The sequence below is a fragment of the Carassius carassius genome, chromosome 29 (genome assembly GCF_963082965.1).
Source record: "Carassius carassius chromosome 29, fCarCar2.1, whole genome shotgun sequence".
Lineage (NCBI taxonomy): Eukaryota > Metazoa > Chordata > Actinopteri > Cypriniformes > Cyprinidae > Carassius > Carassius carassius.
The window spans coordinates 29,024,494-29,039,531 of NC_081783.1; the positions used below are offsets into that span (position 1 = coordinate 29,024,494).

General features: G+C 41.8%; 1 protein-coding gene across 8 annotated transcripts in view; it reads left to right on the forward strand.

Annotated features, from left to right (window-relative positions):
• LOC132110007 (transcriptional regulator ATRX-like) overlaps window positions 1-15,038 on the forward strand; it is a 63,042-nt gene that overhangs the window by 6,238 nt on the left and 41,766 nt on the right. For 6 of the 8 annotated variants that reach the window (XM_059516539.1, XM_059516541.1, XM_059516542.1 and 3 more), the window contains exons 7-14: window positions 267-376; window positions 455-522; window positions 1,556-3,414; window positions 3,773-3,790; window positions 10,108-10,171; window positions 10,425-10,570; window positions 10,974-11,144; window positions 11,222-11,348. In XM_059516539.1, coding sequence (XP_059372522.1) covers window positions 267-376; window positions 455-522; window positions 1,556-3,414; window positions 3,773-3,790; window positions 10,108-10,171; window positions 10,425-10,570; window positions 10,974-11,144; window positions 11,222-11,348 — 2,563 coding nt within the window. The remainder of the gene's footprint in view (window positions 1-266; window positions 377-454; window positions 523-1,555; window positions 3,415-3,772; window positions 3,791-10,107; window positions 10,172-10,424; window positions 10,571-10,973; window positions 11,145-11,221; window positions 11,349-15,038) is intronic. The other 2 variants (XM_059516540.1, XM_059516547.1) reach the window with 1 other exon arrangement.

The window sequence follows — 15,038 nt, forward strand, 5'->3', positions numbered from 1 at the left end:
ATTTTAATTTAACTCTTAAAATCATGAACCTCTTGCATTTCTTTCATGAGCCCCAGTTTGCAAATGGAATATATTTAATATTTTTATATCAATATGGTGCAAGATTATCATATTTAAATCAATGCGTTGAACAAGTTAGGTCAAAAGTAATACAAAAAAAAAAAAGCACCAGAGCTCGATTGAGAGGAACTGCTCAAATATGAACGAGTCTTAGAGCTGCAGCATGATTGTTTTATTATCGTCATCTATTTTTTAATCTCTTGCAGACGAGCAGCTCAAGGAGATTTTTAATTGCACAGCATGTGGACAGCAAGTCAATCACTTTCAGAGAGATTCTGTCTTTCAACATCCCGCACTACACGTCCTTATCTGCAAGGTAGAAACCAGATTAACTTGTTACAGCCAATTACGCGCTTGTATCTCACTCATTAACATGCATGCCTTTTTCTTACAGTCATGTTTTAAATATTATATGAGCGACGATATCAGCAAGGATGAAGATGGAATGGATGAGCAATGCAGGTTGGTTATTTATAACACGCCAGCTGTGACGAAACAAAACATATTAGTAGTCAGTGCCAGAGGTATTTCACATTTCCCAATACATCTTTTAATGCCACAGCATTAACACCATTATCCTGGTGAATGCACTGCAGTATAAAGTTAAATTAAGTGAAAACATTGTTGTGCGACTTTAAGCGTTCTTTGACCTGTGTATGGGTCAAAGACAAAATATAGTTCTCTTATATATTTTAACACGCACCGGTCCGAACAAGTATGTTTTTTGAATTTTGATGTAAATGTGACCGTGGACTACAAAACAAGTGTCTTAAGTGTCAATTTTTCGAAATTGAGATTCATACATCATCTGAAAGCTGAATAAATCATCTCTCCATTGATGTCTGGTTTGTTAGGAGGACAATATTTGGTCGAGATACAACAATTAGAAAATCTGGAATCTGAGGGTGCAAAAAAAAAATCAAAATAATGAGAAAATCATCTTTAAAGTTGTTCAAATGAAGTTCTTAGCAATGCATATTACTAATCAAAAATTAAGTTTTGATATTTACAATAGAAAATTGTACAAATTATCTTCATGGAACATGATCTTTACTTAATATCCTAATGATTTTTGGCACAAAAGAAAAAAAAAAAAATATTATTCTTTTGATACAAATATACCCCAGTGACTTAAGACTGGTTTTGTGCTCCAGGGTCACAAATATAAGTGTAATATATACGTAAATATAAGTGACTCTGAATGTCAATGAAGCATTATTTATCCCAATGTTGACATTTTATTCTCTCAAAACGGATTTGAAACCTTAAATAGAGACACTTTCTAAAAATATTACATTAAAAAAAACAATCTCTCCATGTTTTGAATGCTGCTCGGATGCCTTTGTTTGGACTGGAGCCATTCTCATATTACATCTTACAACTCTCACTGACTACTAATAGTGTATTTAGTAGTTCTTTCACAATCAAATGAGCTACTATGTTACCCAAATTCATCCAAAATAAAGATTTAATGTATGTTTTATGTCTTGTTTAGGTGGTGCGCAGAGGGCGGTAATCTGATGTGCTGTGACTACTGTAGCAATGCCTTCTGCAAAAAGTGCGTTTTGAGGAACCTTGGACGAAAAGAGCTGTCTGAGATCATGAATGAAGAAAGCAAATGGCACTGCTATGTGTGCCGCCCAGAGCCGCTGCAGGAGTTTGTTAAAACCTGTGAGAAAGTCTTGCTCAATCTGGAATCGTCTTATAGAAAGCCCAAGGGAGACGTTGACAAGACGAAGCGTGACGATCGTAAACACAAGCACAGCAAACGAGAAAAAACTGCTGTGAATGGACAGGATTACGCCTCCGACGGAGCGGGACCGTTATCCTTTTCCTGTAAGACCTTAACGGTCCCGAAAGAGCTTGTGAAGAAGACCAAAAAACTAATCGAGACCACAAACGGTTTGAATCGTACTTTTGTACAGTTTCTCCAGCACACTTCAAAAGGCAGTGAAGTTAGCGCTGTGAGTTATAGACACTTAAAAGCCTTCAAATCAGTTTTGGACGATCTGAAAAAGGCCCACTCGGCTTTGGAGGAATCACTCGAAGAAGAATTTGAATCGAAAGGCCTCAAGTTTCAAAACGGAGAGGAACAAAGACCAGCAGAAAAGGATCATACGGTTGTTAACTCGCACCACGCTGATCCTGCTCCTGGCAGAGAAGATGGATTGGATTGCACCACCAAGGACCAGAATCCTGTGGTAGAAGAGGATGAAAACCAGCAGGAGAGTAACTCAGCTGATGTTGAAATGAAGGAGAGCCTCCCACCCTCTCCAGAAGAACCTCAGGACCAGTCCGAAGAAAGTGAAGCTCAAGAGCAAGAAATGCCAGATAACCCTGACTTTGAGGAAAGCTCAGTGCCAGCAGGTGAAGCGTCTCTTGATAAAGACATCGTGTCTGTTCCAACGTCTGTCCCAGAGGAGCTCTTTGAGATGGTCGAGAGTCTTGCAGTAAAGAAAGAAGACCGTGACGATGGCAACTCGACCGCTTCCAGTAATTGGAAATCCACGTCCAATGCTGAGGTTGTGGAATCCAATAACAGCCTTACAAAACTGGGAAGAAAACTCGTTGTCAAACTAACACCTGTTCCTCTTAAAATCACCATAAAACGAGATAAGAGCAAAGAACAGTCACCTTCTGAAGACTTGCCAAAGGAGGCTCAAGATAGCCGACGCTCCTCCAGGATGAAGACCACACCACTGCGCAAGTCCCCAGAGGCGAAGAGCAAACGCAAACCGAGGTCGTCAACGGCTAAAGAGGAGCTCAGCGCCGCAGTGAAGGAGCCGTGTGATTCAGACTCCGATGAAGTCCCTGAGGTTCTGCAGACGGCGGCTTTGAAGGCCAGCTCAGATGAGAGCCAACCCCAGGACGCTTCTGGAAAAGGAACCAAAAAGAAGATAGCTTCCCGCTCTTCTGAGAGAGTGAAGCCAAAGCGTAAACTCGACATGGTCTCCTCAGATTCAGAACAGAGCGGCAAGTCATCAACGGTGAACAAACGGAGGGCCAAAAAAAAGAAGGGCGGAGAATCGGACTCCTCCAACCACAACTCTGATCTTGAGAAACAGATGAAAAACCTGTCCAAGATCGGGACTGGGAAAAAAACATCCAGAGGTGTCAAAAAGGAAGAGAGTGAGTCCAGTAAAGAGGGCAAGAAAGGCCCTAAAAGGTCATTCGAGAGGAAACGGAGGTCACAGAGAGAAAAGGCTAAAACCAAGGAGGAGTTGTCCTCCAGTGATGAAGAGCAGGAGGAAGAGGAGCAGGCCGCTAACTCGGACGAAGACAGCGATCAGCAGAAGATTAAACCAATTCTTGAGTCCGTGATGGCTAGTATTGATGGTTTCCATCAGTCATCAGGTCAGTCGAAAAAAAGGGTAAACCGAGATCAGTTTTATGGTAGGAAGTATAAGCTGCCTATTGATCATTGATTGATTTCAAATTGGGGAAAAGAAAATGTTAGAAGAAAATCTACGAAATTACGTCTTGTCCCCATAAAATTTTGCCTGTTGGCTGTTTTATTAGCGGTGGTTTACAAACTGGTGACGCTAGACCACATAAGAATTCTGAAATGGAAATTATTAAATACTAGAAATTCTTAAATGTACAACATTTCTGATATGTTTTTGAAGAGGGTAAATGAGGATCATTATGAAATGTGTGTGTTTTACATCGGTGTGTAAGTCACATTTTTTTATTACATTTTTATTACGTTCAGAAATAAGGTCAAATACAGGTAAGCATTTATTTTTATTACCCATCACTCCACAATAAATCATCTACATTTTAATGCTATTAAGAACTGAAATGCAAAATAAGTTTAAAACAACCAAACTCTAGTGCCATTCATTAAAAATAAGCAACATTGACGCTACTGGCATTTTGTTAATGCATTATACAAATACACTTCCTCACTCATTTGACACCAATCCAGATGTGTTTGTTGCATGCTTGTTGTTATTTGCATTATATATAATGCAAGTTTATGCATGTTTCAGATGATAAAGAAAAGTGACTTACATCAGGAAAATGTGTTATATTTTGGGGAGGTTACTTTGGCAATGTAATGGGTTCTAGATTACAAGTTACCCTATTCAAAATGCAATAAGATGTGTAACTATTTCAATCACTTTATTAAAGGATTGTAACTGATTACATTGGATTAATTTCTAGTGAATGTTTTGATACTGATACTGTCATGATACTGTTTTTGAAATCAAATCTTTGCAGAGTTTGACAGGAAACCCAACTCTAACGATGCCAAAAAAACAGTTCATCTTAAACAAATAAAGCATATAAACCCAAATAGGAAATAAAACAGTTATTAAATAAGCATGTGTCCTATTCTGTGTCCTAAACTCCTGAAACATTGATGTCTCATATTTTAGAGTAGTCAATGCAATTTGGGAGAGAAATCAGTGTGTGTGTCTGATGTGAAACCTTTTAATCGATAACATTTTCATAAGTAACTGTAATTTTTCACTTGTTTTTTTTTCTCAGTAACGTTAACAGGTTAAGGTAACATTTTTGTAATTTAATTATTTAGCACCATACATGTTACCAATTACTCCCAAACACTGGTAATATATAAGGATTTTGCATCACCATGGTAAATAATTTACATAAACCACTGACTTGCAGAGTGTTGCCTGCTTCAGTCGTTTTCATTCAGAGCTCAGATGTTTTGGATCTGCTTTCCCTTTTTTTTTTCTAGTGTACTGATGTTTAGTCTCCAGCTGATTTCAGCATCAGCTCTGGGCAGAACTGTGTACTCACTGCCACTTTTGGAGACCGGCACCAAATGGCTCTACTTTTAAAAAGACTGCCTAAATGAAAATAAGCTGCTCACGCTATATGTGAAGTGAAACAGACCCAGACACAAAGATCACTGAACTGAGACATTAGTCCATATACTGCTGCACAAAAAAAAAAAAAAATGTTATAATATAGAGTAGACTATCTTGAGAGAGAGAAAAAAGTGTTTTAACAGGTAGAATATAATGTAAATATATAATACACTGAACATTAGGGCTACCCTTGAGCAAAGAGTGGCCTAGTCTACTACAGTTGTGTCCAAAAGTTTTGGCAGTGACATAAATTTTGTGTTATGGAAAGTTTGATGATTTAGAATTTGTAGAGTATTTTTCCACGTTTCAGTGGTATACTGAAAAGCTGACACTGAAATGGTTTAAAAGGTTTAAAAATAATATATACATATACAGGTACTGGTCATATAATTAGAATATCATCAAAAAGTAAATTTATTTCACTAATTCCATTCAAAAAGTGAAACTTGTATATTATATTCAATCTTTACACACAGACTGATATATTCCAATTATTATTTGTTTTTGATGATTATAACTGACAACTAAGGAAAATCCCAAATTTAGTATCTCAGAAAATTAGAATATAACTAATACCAATACAAAGAAAGGATTTTTAGAAATCTTGGCCAGCTGAAAAGTATAAAAATGAGAAGTATGAGCATGTACAGCACTCAATACTTAGTTGGGGCTCCTTTTGCCTGAATTACTGCAGCAATGCAGCGTGGCATGGAGTCGATCAGTCTGTGGCACTGCTCAGGTGTTATGAGAGCCCAGGTTGCTCTGATAGTGACCTTCAGCTCTTCTGCATTCTTGAGTCTGGCATAAAGCATCTTCCTCTTCACAATACCCCAAAGACTTTCTATGGGGTTAAGGTCAGGTCTGCTGGCCAATTAAGAACAGGGATACCATGGTCCGTAAACCAGTTACTGGTAGCTATGGCACTGTGTGCAGGTGCCAAGTCCTGTTGGAAAATGAAATCTGCATCTCCATAAAGTTGGTCAGCAGCAGGAAGCATGAAGTGCTCTAAAACTTCCTGGTATATGCCTGCGTTGACCTTGGACCTCAGAAAACACAGTGGAACAACAGCAGATAACATGGCACCCCAAACCATCACTGACTGTGGAAACTTTACACTGGACCTCAAGCAACGTGGGTTGTGTGCCTCTCCTCTCTTCCTCCAGACTCTGGGACCCTGATATCCAAAGGAAATGCAAAATTTACTTTCATCAGAGAACATAACTGTGGACCACTCAGCAGCAGTCCAGTCGTTTTTGAAGAGAGTTGCTTCTGAAGCTGTCTGTTGTTCAAGATTGGCTTGACACAAGCAATGCGACAGCTGAAACACATGTCTTGCATAAGTCTCTGTGTAGTGGTTCTTGAAGCACTGACTCCAGCTGCAGTCCACTCTTTGTGAAACTCCCCCACATTTTTGAATGGGTTTTGTTTCACAATCCTCTCCAGGGTGCGGTTATCCCTATTGCTTGTACACTTTTTTTCTACCACATCTTTTCCTTCCCTTCGCCTCTCTATTAATGTTCTTGGGCACAGAGCTCTGTGAACAGCCAGACTCTTTTGCAATGACCTTTTGTGTCTTGCTCTCTTGTGCAAGGTGTCAATGGTCATTTAAAATTAAAAGAAATTAACATTTGAAATATATCAGTCTGTGTGTAATGAATGAATATAGTATACAAGTTTCAATTTTTGAATGGAATTAGTGAAATTAAAAAACTTTTTGATGATATTCTAATTATATGACCAACACCTGTAAATGAGTCCGTATTTACAGTGTTGACTCTTTTTCTTCATAATCTGTGCAATTCGCTCTGGTATGTTGTATATGCGCTTCTGGGCCAAATCCTGACTGATGGCGATCCATTCTTGCCTTATTAGTTCTTGGAGTTGATTACTGTGACGAGTGGGGCGAGGCCGAGGGATGTGGGAACACGAGTGAGGCCTGTGGAGTGATTGAGAAATCCGCTACACCTGCGACCCACCACCGGTCTTGAGTCCCACAGAGGAGATGGAAGGATATAAAACTGGAGCGACGACAGAGAAGGACGAGAGAGGACCAGGCCTGGGCGTTATTTTAGGTTTTGGTTTCATTTTGTGCGCATCAGTCGTCCGTGAGGGGCTGATGCGCTGTTTTGTGTTTATTTTTGTTATCAAAGTTTTATTGTGATTGTCCGCCGGTTCCCGCCTCCTTCTTCCGGATGAATATGAAGGTTTTATCATTACAGTGGTGCCGAAACCCGGGAGAAGGAGGGACGCGCTGCTGAAGATCCCGCGCCACTGTGGTGAATCCGCGGTGCCACAGAGCAGGCGAGGAGGATGCCGCCATGGACGCTCGAGGCGGTGGACTGGAGCGAGTTGCCGGGGACGGGCGAGCTCGCTGCCGACCTCCCACGATATGGAGGGACGGCTGCCGTCCTTGAGGGAGCGGAGGAGTCGGCGCCGTTCGCCAGGGGGCCGGAGCCTGCTGCCTCCGTGAAGGTATCCGGAAGAGCAGGGAACGGGGGACTCCTGCCGGCTGCCCAAAACCGGAGGAGCCGTCGCCGTCCACTGGGCGGCGGAGGAGTGTCGTGCCGTCCGCCGAGGGCCGTCCAGTGCCACCGCCAGGCACCGTGGAGGAGATCACCCAGCCGGTGGAGGGCCGAGCAGCAGTGCGTCTGGGAACCGGAATTTTTTATTTTTTTTTCTCTCTCTCGTCTCTGTCGCTCCTCCTTCCATCTCCGTTTCTCTCGCCTCGTCTGTCCTACCCCCAGGTTCCCGCAGGTCCCCGTGAGCGGTCCCCCCCGGAGGGAGGGGGGGGGGGAGTAGAGCGCAGTCTCGAGGGTACCCCCCGGCCTGCGAGGGGCGATGGGGGTATGTGACGAGTGGGGCGGGGCCGAGGGATGTGGGAACGCGAGTGAGGCCGGTGGAGTGATTGGGAAATCCGCTACACCTGCGACCCACCACCGGTCTTGAGTCCCACAGAGGAGATGGGAGGATATAAAACTGGAGCGACGACAGTGAAGGACGAGAGAGGACCAGGCCTGGGCGTTATTTTAGGTTTTGGTTTCATTTTGTGCGCATCAGTCGTCCGTGAGGGGCTGATGCACTGTTTTGTGTTTATTTTTGTTATTAAAGTTACATTGTGATTGTCCGCCGGTTCCCGCCTCCTTCTTCCGGATGAATATGAAGGTTTTACCATTACAATTACAAATTGTGGGCTTCTGCTTGTCCACTCGCCTTCTTGGGACTGACCACAGGTTCTCTATGTGACTGAAATCTGGGGAGTTGCCTGGCCACAGATCCAAAGTTTCATGTAATGATCTTCGAGCCAATTCTTGATCACTCTTGCTTTGACATGGTGCTCCATCATGCTGGAAAGTGCACGGGTCATCACCAAAATTGCTCATGGATCGTTGGAAGAAGTCGCTCTTGCAGGACGTTTTGATAACATTCTATATTCATGGCAGTGTTTTTGGGCAGAATTATGAGAGAGCCCACTCCCTTAGTTGCAAACCAACCCCATGCATGGGTGGTCCCAGAATGCTTCACTGTTGGCACAACACAGGACTGATGGTAGCGTTCACCTTTTCTTCACCAAACAAACAATTTTCCAGATGTCCCAAACAGGACAAGGGAGTTTCTTCAGAGTAAATAACTTTGCACCAGTCTTCAGCTTTCCAAGCCTTGTACTTCCTGCTGAATTTTAGTCTGTCCTTGATGTTTTCTTGGAGAGAAGTAGCTTATTTGGTGCCCTTCTTGACACCAGGCTGTTGTCCAGAAGTCTTGGCCTCACTGTGTGTGTAAGATGCTCTCATAACCAACCTGCTGCCGATCCTGAGCAAGCTCTGCACTTCTGGTGACACGATTACAGGAGGAGACTCCTGAGGAGGAGATGGTCCTGGTGCTTGCTGGACACTCTGGGGCGTCCTGAAGACTTCTTCACTGCAGTCAAACCTCTCTCCTTGAAGTTCTTGATGATCCGGTAAATGGTTCTTTCAGGTGCAATATTCTTTGTAGCAATTTCTTTGCATATGAAGCAATTTTGATGCAGTGATGGGGGCTGCACGTGTTTCTTTGGAGGTAAACATTGCTAACAAGATCACAATGGTTGGAAGCACTTTTTCACACCTTTTAACACAATCAGTCTGCTCTTACAGTCTAATTAGTATTTTAGTCCGATTAGTAATTAGTAAGATTAGTCAATTAATGTTTGCTGGTCATTTTGTTTCAGGATCAATAATAAAAAAAATTTGGCCAATAAAGAAGCTTTTAGCAATTATTTCAAATGCATCTGATCACTACACAATAATCTTGAATGAACACAACAGCTTGAGCTGCAAACTTTGCAAAACACAAGATTTATGTCACTGCCAAAACTTTTGGCCACGACTGTATTAGTCGTTCATTATTATATCAATTTAATCTATTGGCATCATGTCTGCCGCTCTGCGCTTTCAGATCAGAAGAGCACATTTATCTTCTGAAATAACTGAAAGCTATATTTGATATTGCACTTCCAGAGAAAGCAAAATGAAATTATCGGCAAGTGTGAAACATGCTATAAGTCTATCGGGCACAAACTTTTTTTTAAATCAAATTTGTTAAATAAATAGAATTCGGCGTGTTTAATAGAATTTGGCATGCATGTAAAAAATATTATATTAAAGTAAAAACTATCTGTCCTACAACGTTTTTATGCTTTACTACTGCAAAGGATGCAACTATAGTAATCAAAAGTGAACGAAAGGAGGAAATGTTTATAATCCCGTGCAACGATGAGAGGGATGTGAGTGAAGGTTTGGGAAAAGAAAAGCGATTACATGTGCAGTGAAATAACTCATGGAATAAATTTGCGGAAAATGACCAGATCGTCATTTATATGGCTTACATTTACTCTCATTTGACATGAATTCAGATGTTTCCATGCTTGTGATTCAACACTTAATTGCTAACCTATTATTTATTTTGTAAACAAACCCGTACTAATTCTGTATCGTACTATTCACCTAAAACAGAATTTGCAAAAAAATAATATAAAATAATACTTATCAATCAGGGGGCCAGCTGTCAGGATGACAATATAATCCTTGAGATGTGTGAAGATTTGGGAAAAGAAAGAAGATGATTACTGAGTGTCTCACCATCAGTGTTGTATAAACTAGCGTTTTGGGTAAAACTGATTGAATTTCACAGCTTATAAGTTGTTGTTGTTTTCTTCTTGTTGTTTATGAAGGTGATGAAACTGAATTGAAGGCTGAGTCCTCTCAGGTGGATGATGACGATGATCCAGAGAATAGGTATGATTCACATACTGTGAATTGTTTTTCTGTCTCTTTAATCTCAGCAAGATTTCCCCTTTCCGTGGGTCTTCCAAACATTTGAATCTCATAAAGCCTCATAGCTTCACCCTCATACGTCTTCTTTCTGATTCTGAAAATCAAAGTAGCTCCCTTCATGAAAAGGTCTCAGGATGGACGTCGTTCACAAGGTGAAGTAAGAGGATTTCATTCTGGACTTTTGGCCTAATCTTGTTCCTGTCTCTTCTAAAAGAATTGCCAAGAGGATGCTTCTGGCGCAGATCAAAGCCAACTATTCATCTGGAGCTGACAGCTCATCTGATGATGAAAACGCAGACAAAGAGGACGTCAATTCACCAAAGAAAGGAAAAGATGATGCTAAGAAGCAAGACGAAAGTGGTGAGAGTTGGTTTAGACAGGGCTGGCCGATATCAAACCTCATCTTTTGGCTTAATTTCACAAGTAGCCAATCCGTTAGTACAGATGCTGTCAGAGAGATCTTACAAGTTATCTTAAAACCATTAATATAAAGCATGTCTCATGTTTAGGACAAACTGGATTATGAAATAAAGATATTTTTATATGTTTAATTACTCATTGGTGCATTGCTAGACGAAAGCTTTAATTGACAAATTTTTTTACATTTTGTTGTTGTTATCCCGTGTGCACTCCGACTCATTCTGACAGCACGGGTCACATGAATCATACAGACTTGACTTACCAGCCAGCCCACAGTTCAGATGTAATCCAGTTTAATGCAGATGTGTTCTTGTCATGTGTAATGCATTGATGTTTCCTGCAGAAAATGAGGAAGAGGATGAGACTTCTGACTCGGGCTCAGATGTTGAGGTGAAGAAAGGTGGACGCAGACACCGTTTGTTGAGTAAGAAGTTGACTCTAAGCGAGGGAGACTCTGATGACGAGACCACAGTCAAAAACAAGAAAGACACCAAAAAGAGAAGCAGGCAGAAAGGTCAGTGTCCAGTCCGAATGAAGCCTGCGTGCGTGACTCTCCTGAATGAGCTGAAGTGTTGATGTGTGTTTGTGCAGTGGACAGTGATGACTTTGGAGACTCGGACTTTGAGCAGTCGCGCTCGAGCTCCGGTGATGCATCAGCGCTCAGTGAGGATGTGAGTGAAGACGCCGATGAAGACAAGAGCAACAAACGCAAAACACGGTAAGGACAGCAGCAGTTTGAGTTCTCCAACGCAGAAACCATAGTTGCCTGCAAAACAGGCTGGCATGATTATACCTAGATTATAGCTTTTTTACATTCTCACGGCACGTAAACACGTCAGACGTTTTTGTAGAAAGTTTTGCGTTGTTGCGAAGTGCAGCTCAAGCGTAAAAAGACAATATACTGCTAGTATACGCACCTCTATCTTTGTAGTATTAGTGTAGGCATAGCACAACAAAACTGCCCGTCACTTAGGACTGTAAATTCAGATTTGATCAGTTGTGATACACAGTGTAGACAGTCAGTAATCTAGATCAGATTCATATGATCTAGGACTGAGTCTGAACGAGACTTTAGACAGGCCAACAATACAGCAATGGAGAGCGTTCAGAGAAACCACTGATTCTAGCACCAGATGGCACACCTGATGAGTCCTACACACCTGTTCATACAGAATGTGCTTTTGCATTGAAAAACAGGAGATATGGCAGTGAAAACCCAAGGTTATGAGATGCCAGTTGAACTGTTAAAGGGAAGTTTACCCAAAAATGTAAATTCTTCTCATTACTCACCCTTAAGTTGCTGCAAACCTGTAAGACCTTTGTTCGTCTTCAGAAGACAAATTAAGATATTTCACCTCATATATTTACTTGAAATACCCTAGATATATATATATATATATGTGAGTGTGAAGCGGCTGGGATGAGAATCAGCACCTCCAAATCCGAGGCCATGGTCCTCAGTCGGAAAAGGGTGGCTTGCCCACTTCAGGTTGGTGGAGAGTTCCTGCCTCAAGTGGAGGAGTTTAAGTATCTTGGGGTCTTGTTCACGAGTGAGGGAAGGATGGAACGGGAGATTGACAGACGGATCGGTGCAGCTTCTGCAGTAATGCGGTCGATGTACCGGTCTGTCGTGGTGAAGAAAGAGCTGAGCCGCAAGGCGAAGCTCTCGATTTACCGGTCAATCTACGTTCCTACTCTCACCTATGGTCATGAGCTTTGGGTCATGACCGAAAGGACAAGATCCCGGATACAGGCGGCCGAAATGTGCTTTCTCCGCAGGGTGGCTGGGCGATCCCTTAGAGATAGGGTGAGAAGCTCAGTCACCCGGGAGGAGCTCAGAGTAGAGCCGCTGCTCCTCCACATCGAGAGGGGTCAGCTGAGGTGGCTCGGGCATCTGTTCCGGATGCCTCCTGGACGCCTTCCCGGGAAGGTGTTCCGGGCACATCCCACTGGGAGGAGACCCCGGGGGAGACCTAGGACACGCTGGAGAGACTATGTCTCCCGGCTGGCCTGGGAACGCCTCGGTGTCCCCCCAGAAGAGCTGGAGGAAGTGTCTAGGGAGAGGGAAGTCTGGGGTTCTCTGCTTAGACTGCTGCCCCCGCGACCCGGCCCCGGATAAGCGGTAGAAGATGGATGGATGGATGGATATATATATATATATATATATATATACAACCCGAATTCCGGAAAAGTTGGGACGTTTTTTAAATTTTAATAAAATGAAAACTAAAGGAATTTCAAATCACATGAGCCAATATTTTATTCACAATAGAACATAGATAACGTAGCAAATGTTTAAACTGAGAAATTTTACACTTTTATCCACTTAATTAGCTCATTTAAAATTTAATGCCTGCTACAGGTCTCAAAAAAGTTTGCACGGGGGCAACAAATGGCTAAAAAAGCAAGCAGTTTTGAAAAGATTCAGCTGGGAGAACATCTAGTGATTAATTAAGTTAATTGATATCAGGTCTGTAACATGATTAGCTATAAAAGCTTTGTCTTAGAGAAGCAGAGTCTCTCAGAAGTAAAGATGGGCAGAGGCTCTCCAATCTGTGAAAGACTGCGTAAAAAAATTGTGGAAAACTTTAAAAACAATGTTCCTCAACGTCAAATTGCAAAGGCTTTGCAAATCTCATCATCTACAGTGCATAACATCATCAAAAGATTCAGAGAAACTGGAGAAATCTCTGTGCGTAAGGGACAAGGCCGGAGACCTTTATTGGATGCCCGTGGTCTTCGGGCTCTCAGACGACACTGCATCACTCATCGGCATGATTGTGTCAATGACATTACTAAATGGGCCCAGGAATACTTTCAGAAACCACTGTCGGTAAACACAGTCCGCCGTGCCATCAGCAGATGCCAACTAAAGCTCTATCATGCAAAAAGGAAGCCATATGTGAACATGGTCCAGAAGCGCCGTCGTGTCCTGTGGGCCAAGGCTCATTTAAAATGGACTATTTCAAAGTGGAATAGTGTTTTATGGTCAGACGAGTCCAAATTTGACATTCTTGTTGGAAATCACGGACGCCGTGTCCTCCGGGCTAAAGAGGAGGGAGACCTTCCAGCATGTTATCAGCGTTCAGTTCAAAAGCCAGCATCTCTGATGGTATGGGGGTGCATAAGTGCATACGGTATGGGCAGCTTGCATGTTTTGGAAGGCTCTGTGAATGCTGAAAGGTATATAAAGGTTTTAGAGCAACATATGCTTCCCTCCAAACAACGTCTATTTCAGGGAAGGCCTTGTTTATTTCAGCAGGACAATGCAAAACCATATACTGCAGCTATAACAACAGCATGGCTTCGTCGTAGAAGAGTCCGGGTGCTAACCTGGCCTGCCTGCAGTCCAGATCTTTCACCTATAGAGAACATTTGGCGCATCATTAAACGAAAAATACGTCAAAGACGACCACGAACTCTTCAGCAGCTGGAAATCTATATAAGGCAAGAATGGGACCAAATTCCAACAGCAAAACTCCAGCAACTCATAGCCTCAATGCCCAGACGTCTTCAAACTGTTTTGAAAAGAAAAGGAGATGCTACACCATGGTAAACATGCCCCGTCCCAACTATTTTGAGACCTGTAGCAGAAATCAAAATTGAAATGAGCTCATTTTGTGCATAAAATTGTAAACTTTCTCAGTTTAAACATTTGCTATGTTATCCATGTTCTATTGTGAATAAAATATTGGCTCATGTGATTTGAAAGTCTTTTAGTTTTCATTTTATTAAAATTTAAAAACGTCCCAACTTTTCCGGAATTCGGGTTGTGTGTATATATATATATATATTTAAATAATCATCACATGTTCATTGGTTCTCTGATGTGGTCACATGCCATGCAGGTACACATTTTTTTTTTAGTTAGGTCTTTATTTTGATTGACTTTTAAATGATTAATCAAAAGGGGTCATGTAATGTGATTTCCATTTTTCTTTTCTCTTTGGAGTGTTACAAGCTCTTGGTGCATAAAGAAGATCTGTAAAGTCGCACAGACTAAAGTCTCAAATCCAAAGAGATATTCTTTATAAAAGTTTAGACTTGTCCATGCTCTCCTAAAACGGCTCGCTGTAATTTATCAGAACGATGAGCTTTGTAAAAATGAATGTTTCAGTTCAGATTTTACTGTAGCTGCTTTGCTCAGCTTTTGTTGCTCTGCAGCAGGTCAACACACTGGTACAGTATGTTCACATCAGTCACCTGACTAATTCAGCTGAAACAACGAGGAGCTCAGTATTTCTGCAGAGCATCACGAGGGAAATCTGTTACAATCACTAGACAGTTAATCAGTGAATGGATATGACTCCCAACCCTGACCTTGATACAGTCTCTGTGTATTCACAGCGATCTACGCTTTTCTCTTTAGGAGCACTTGTGCTCATAACTTAAAAAATGTAGAAGCACC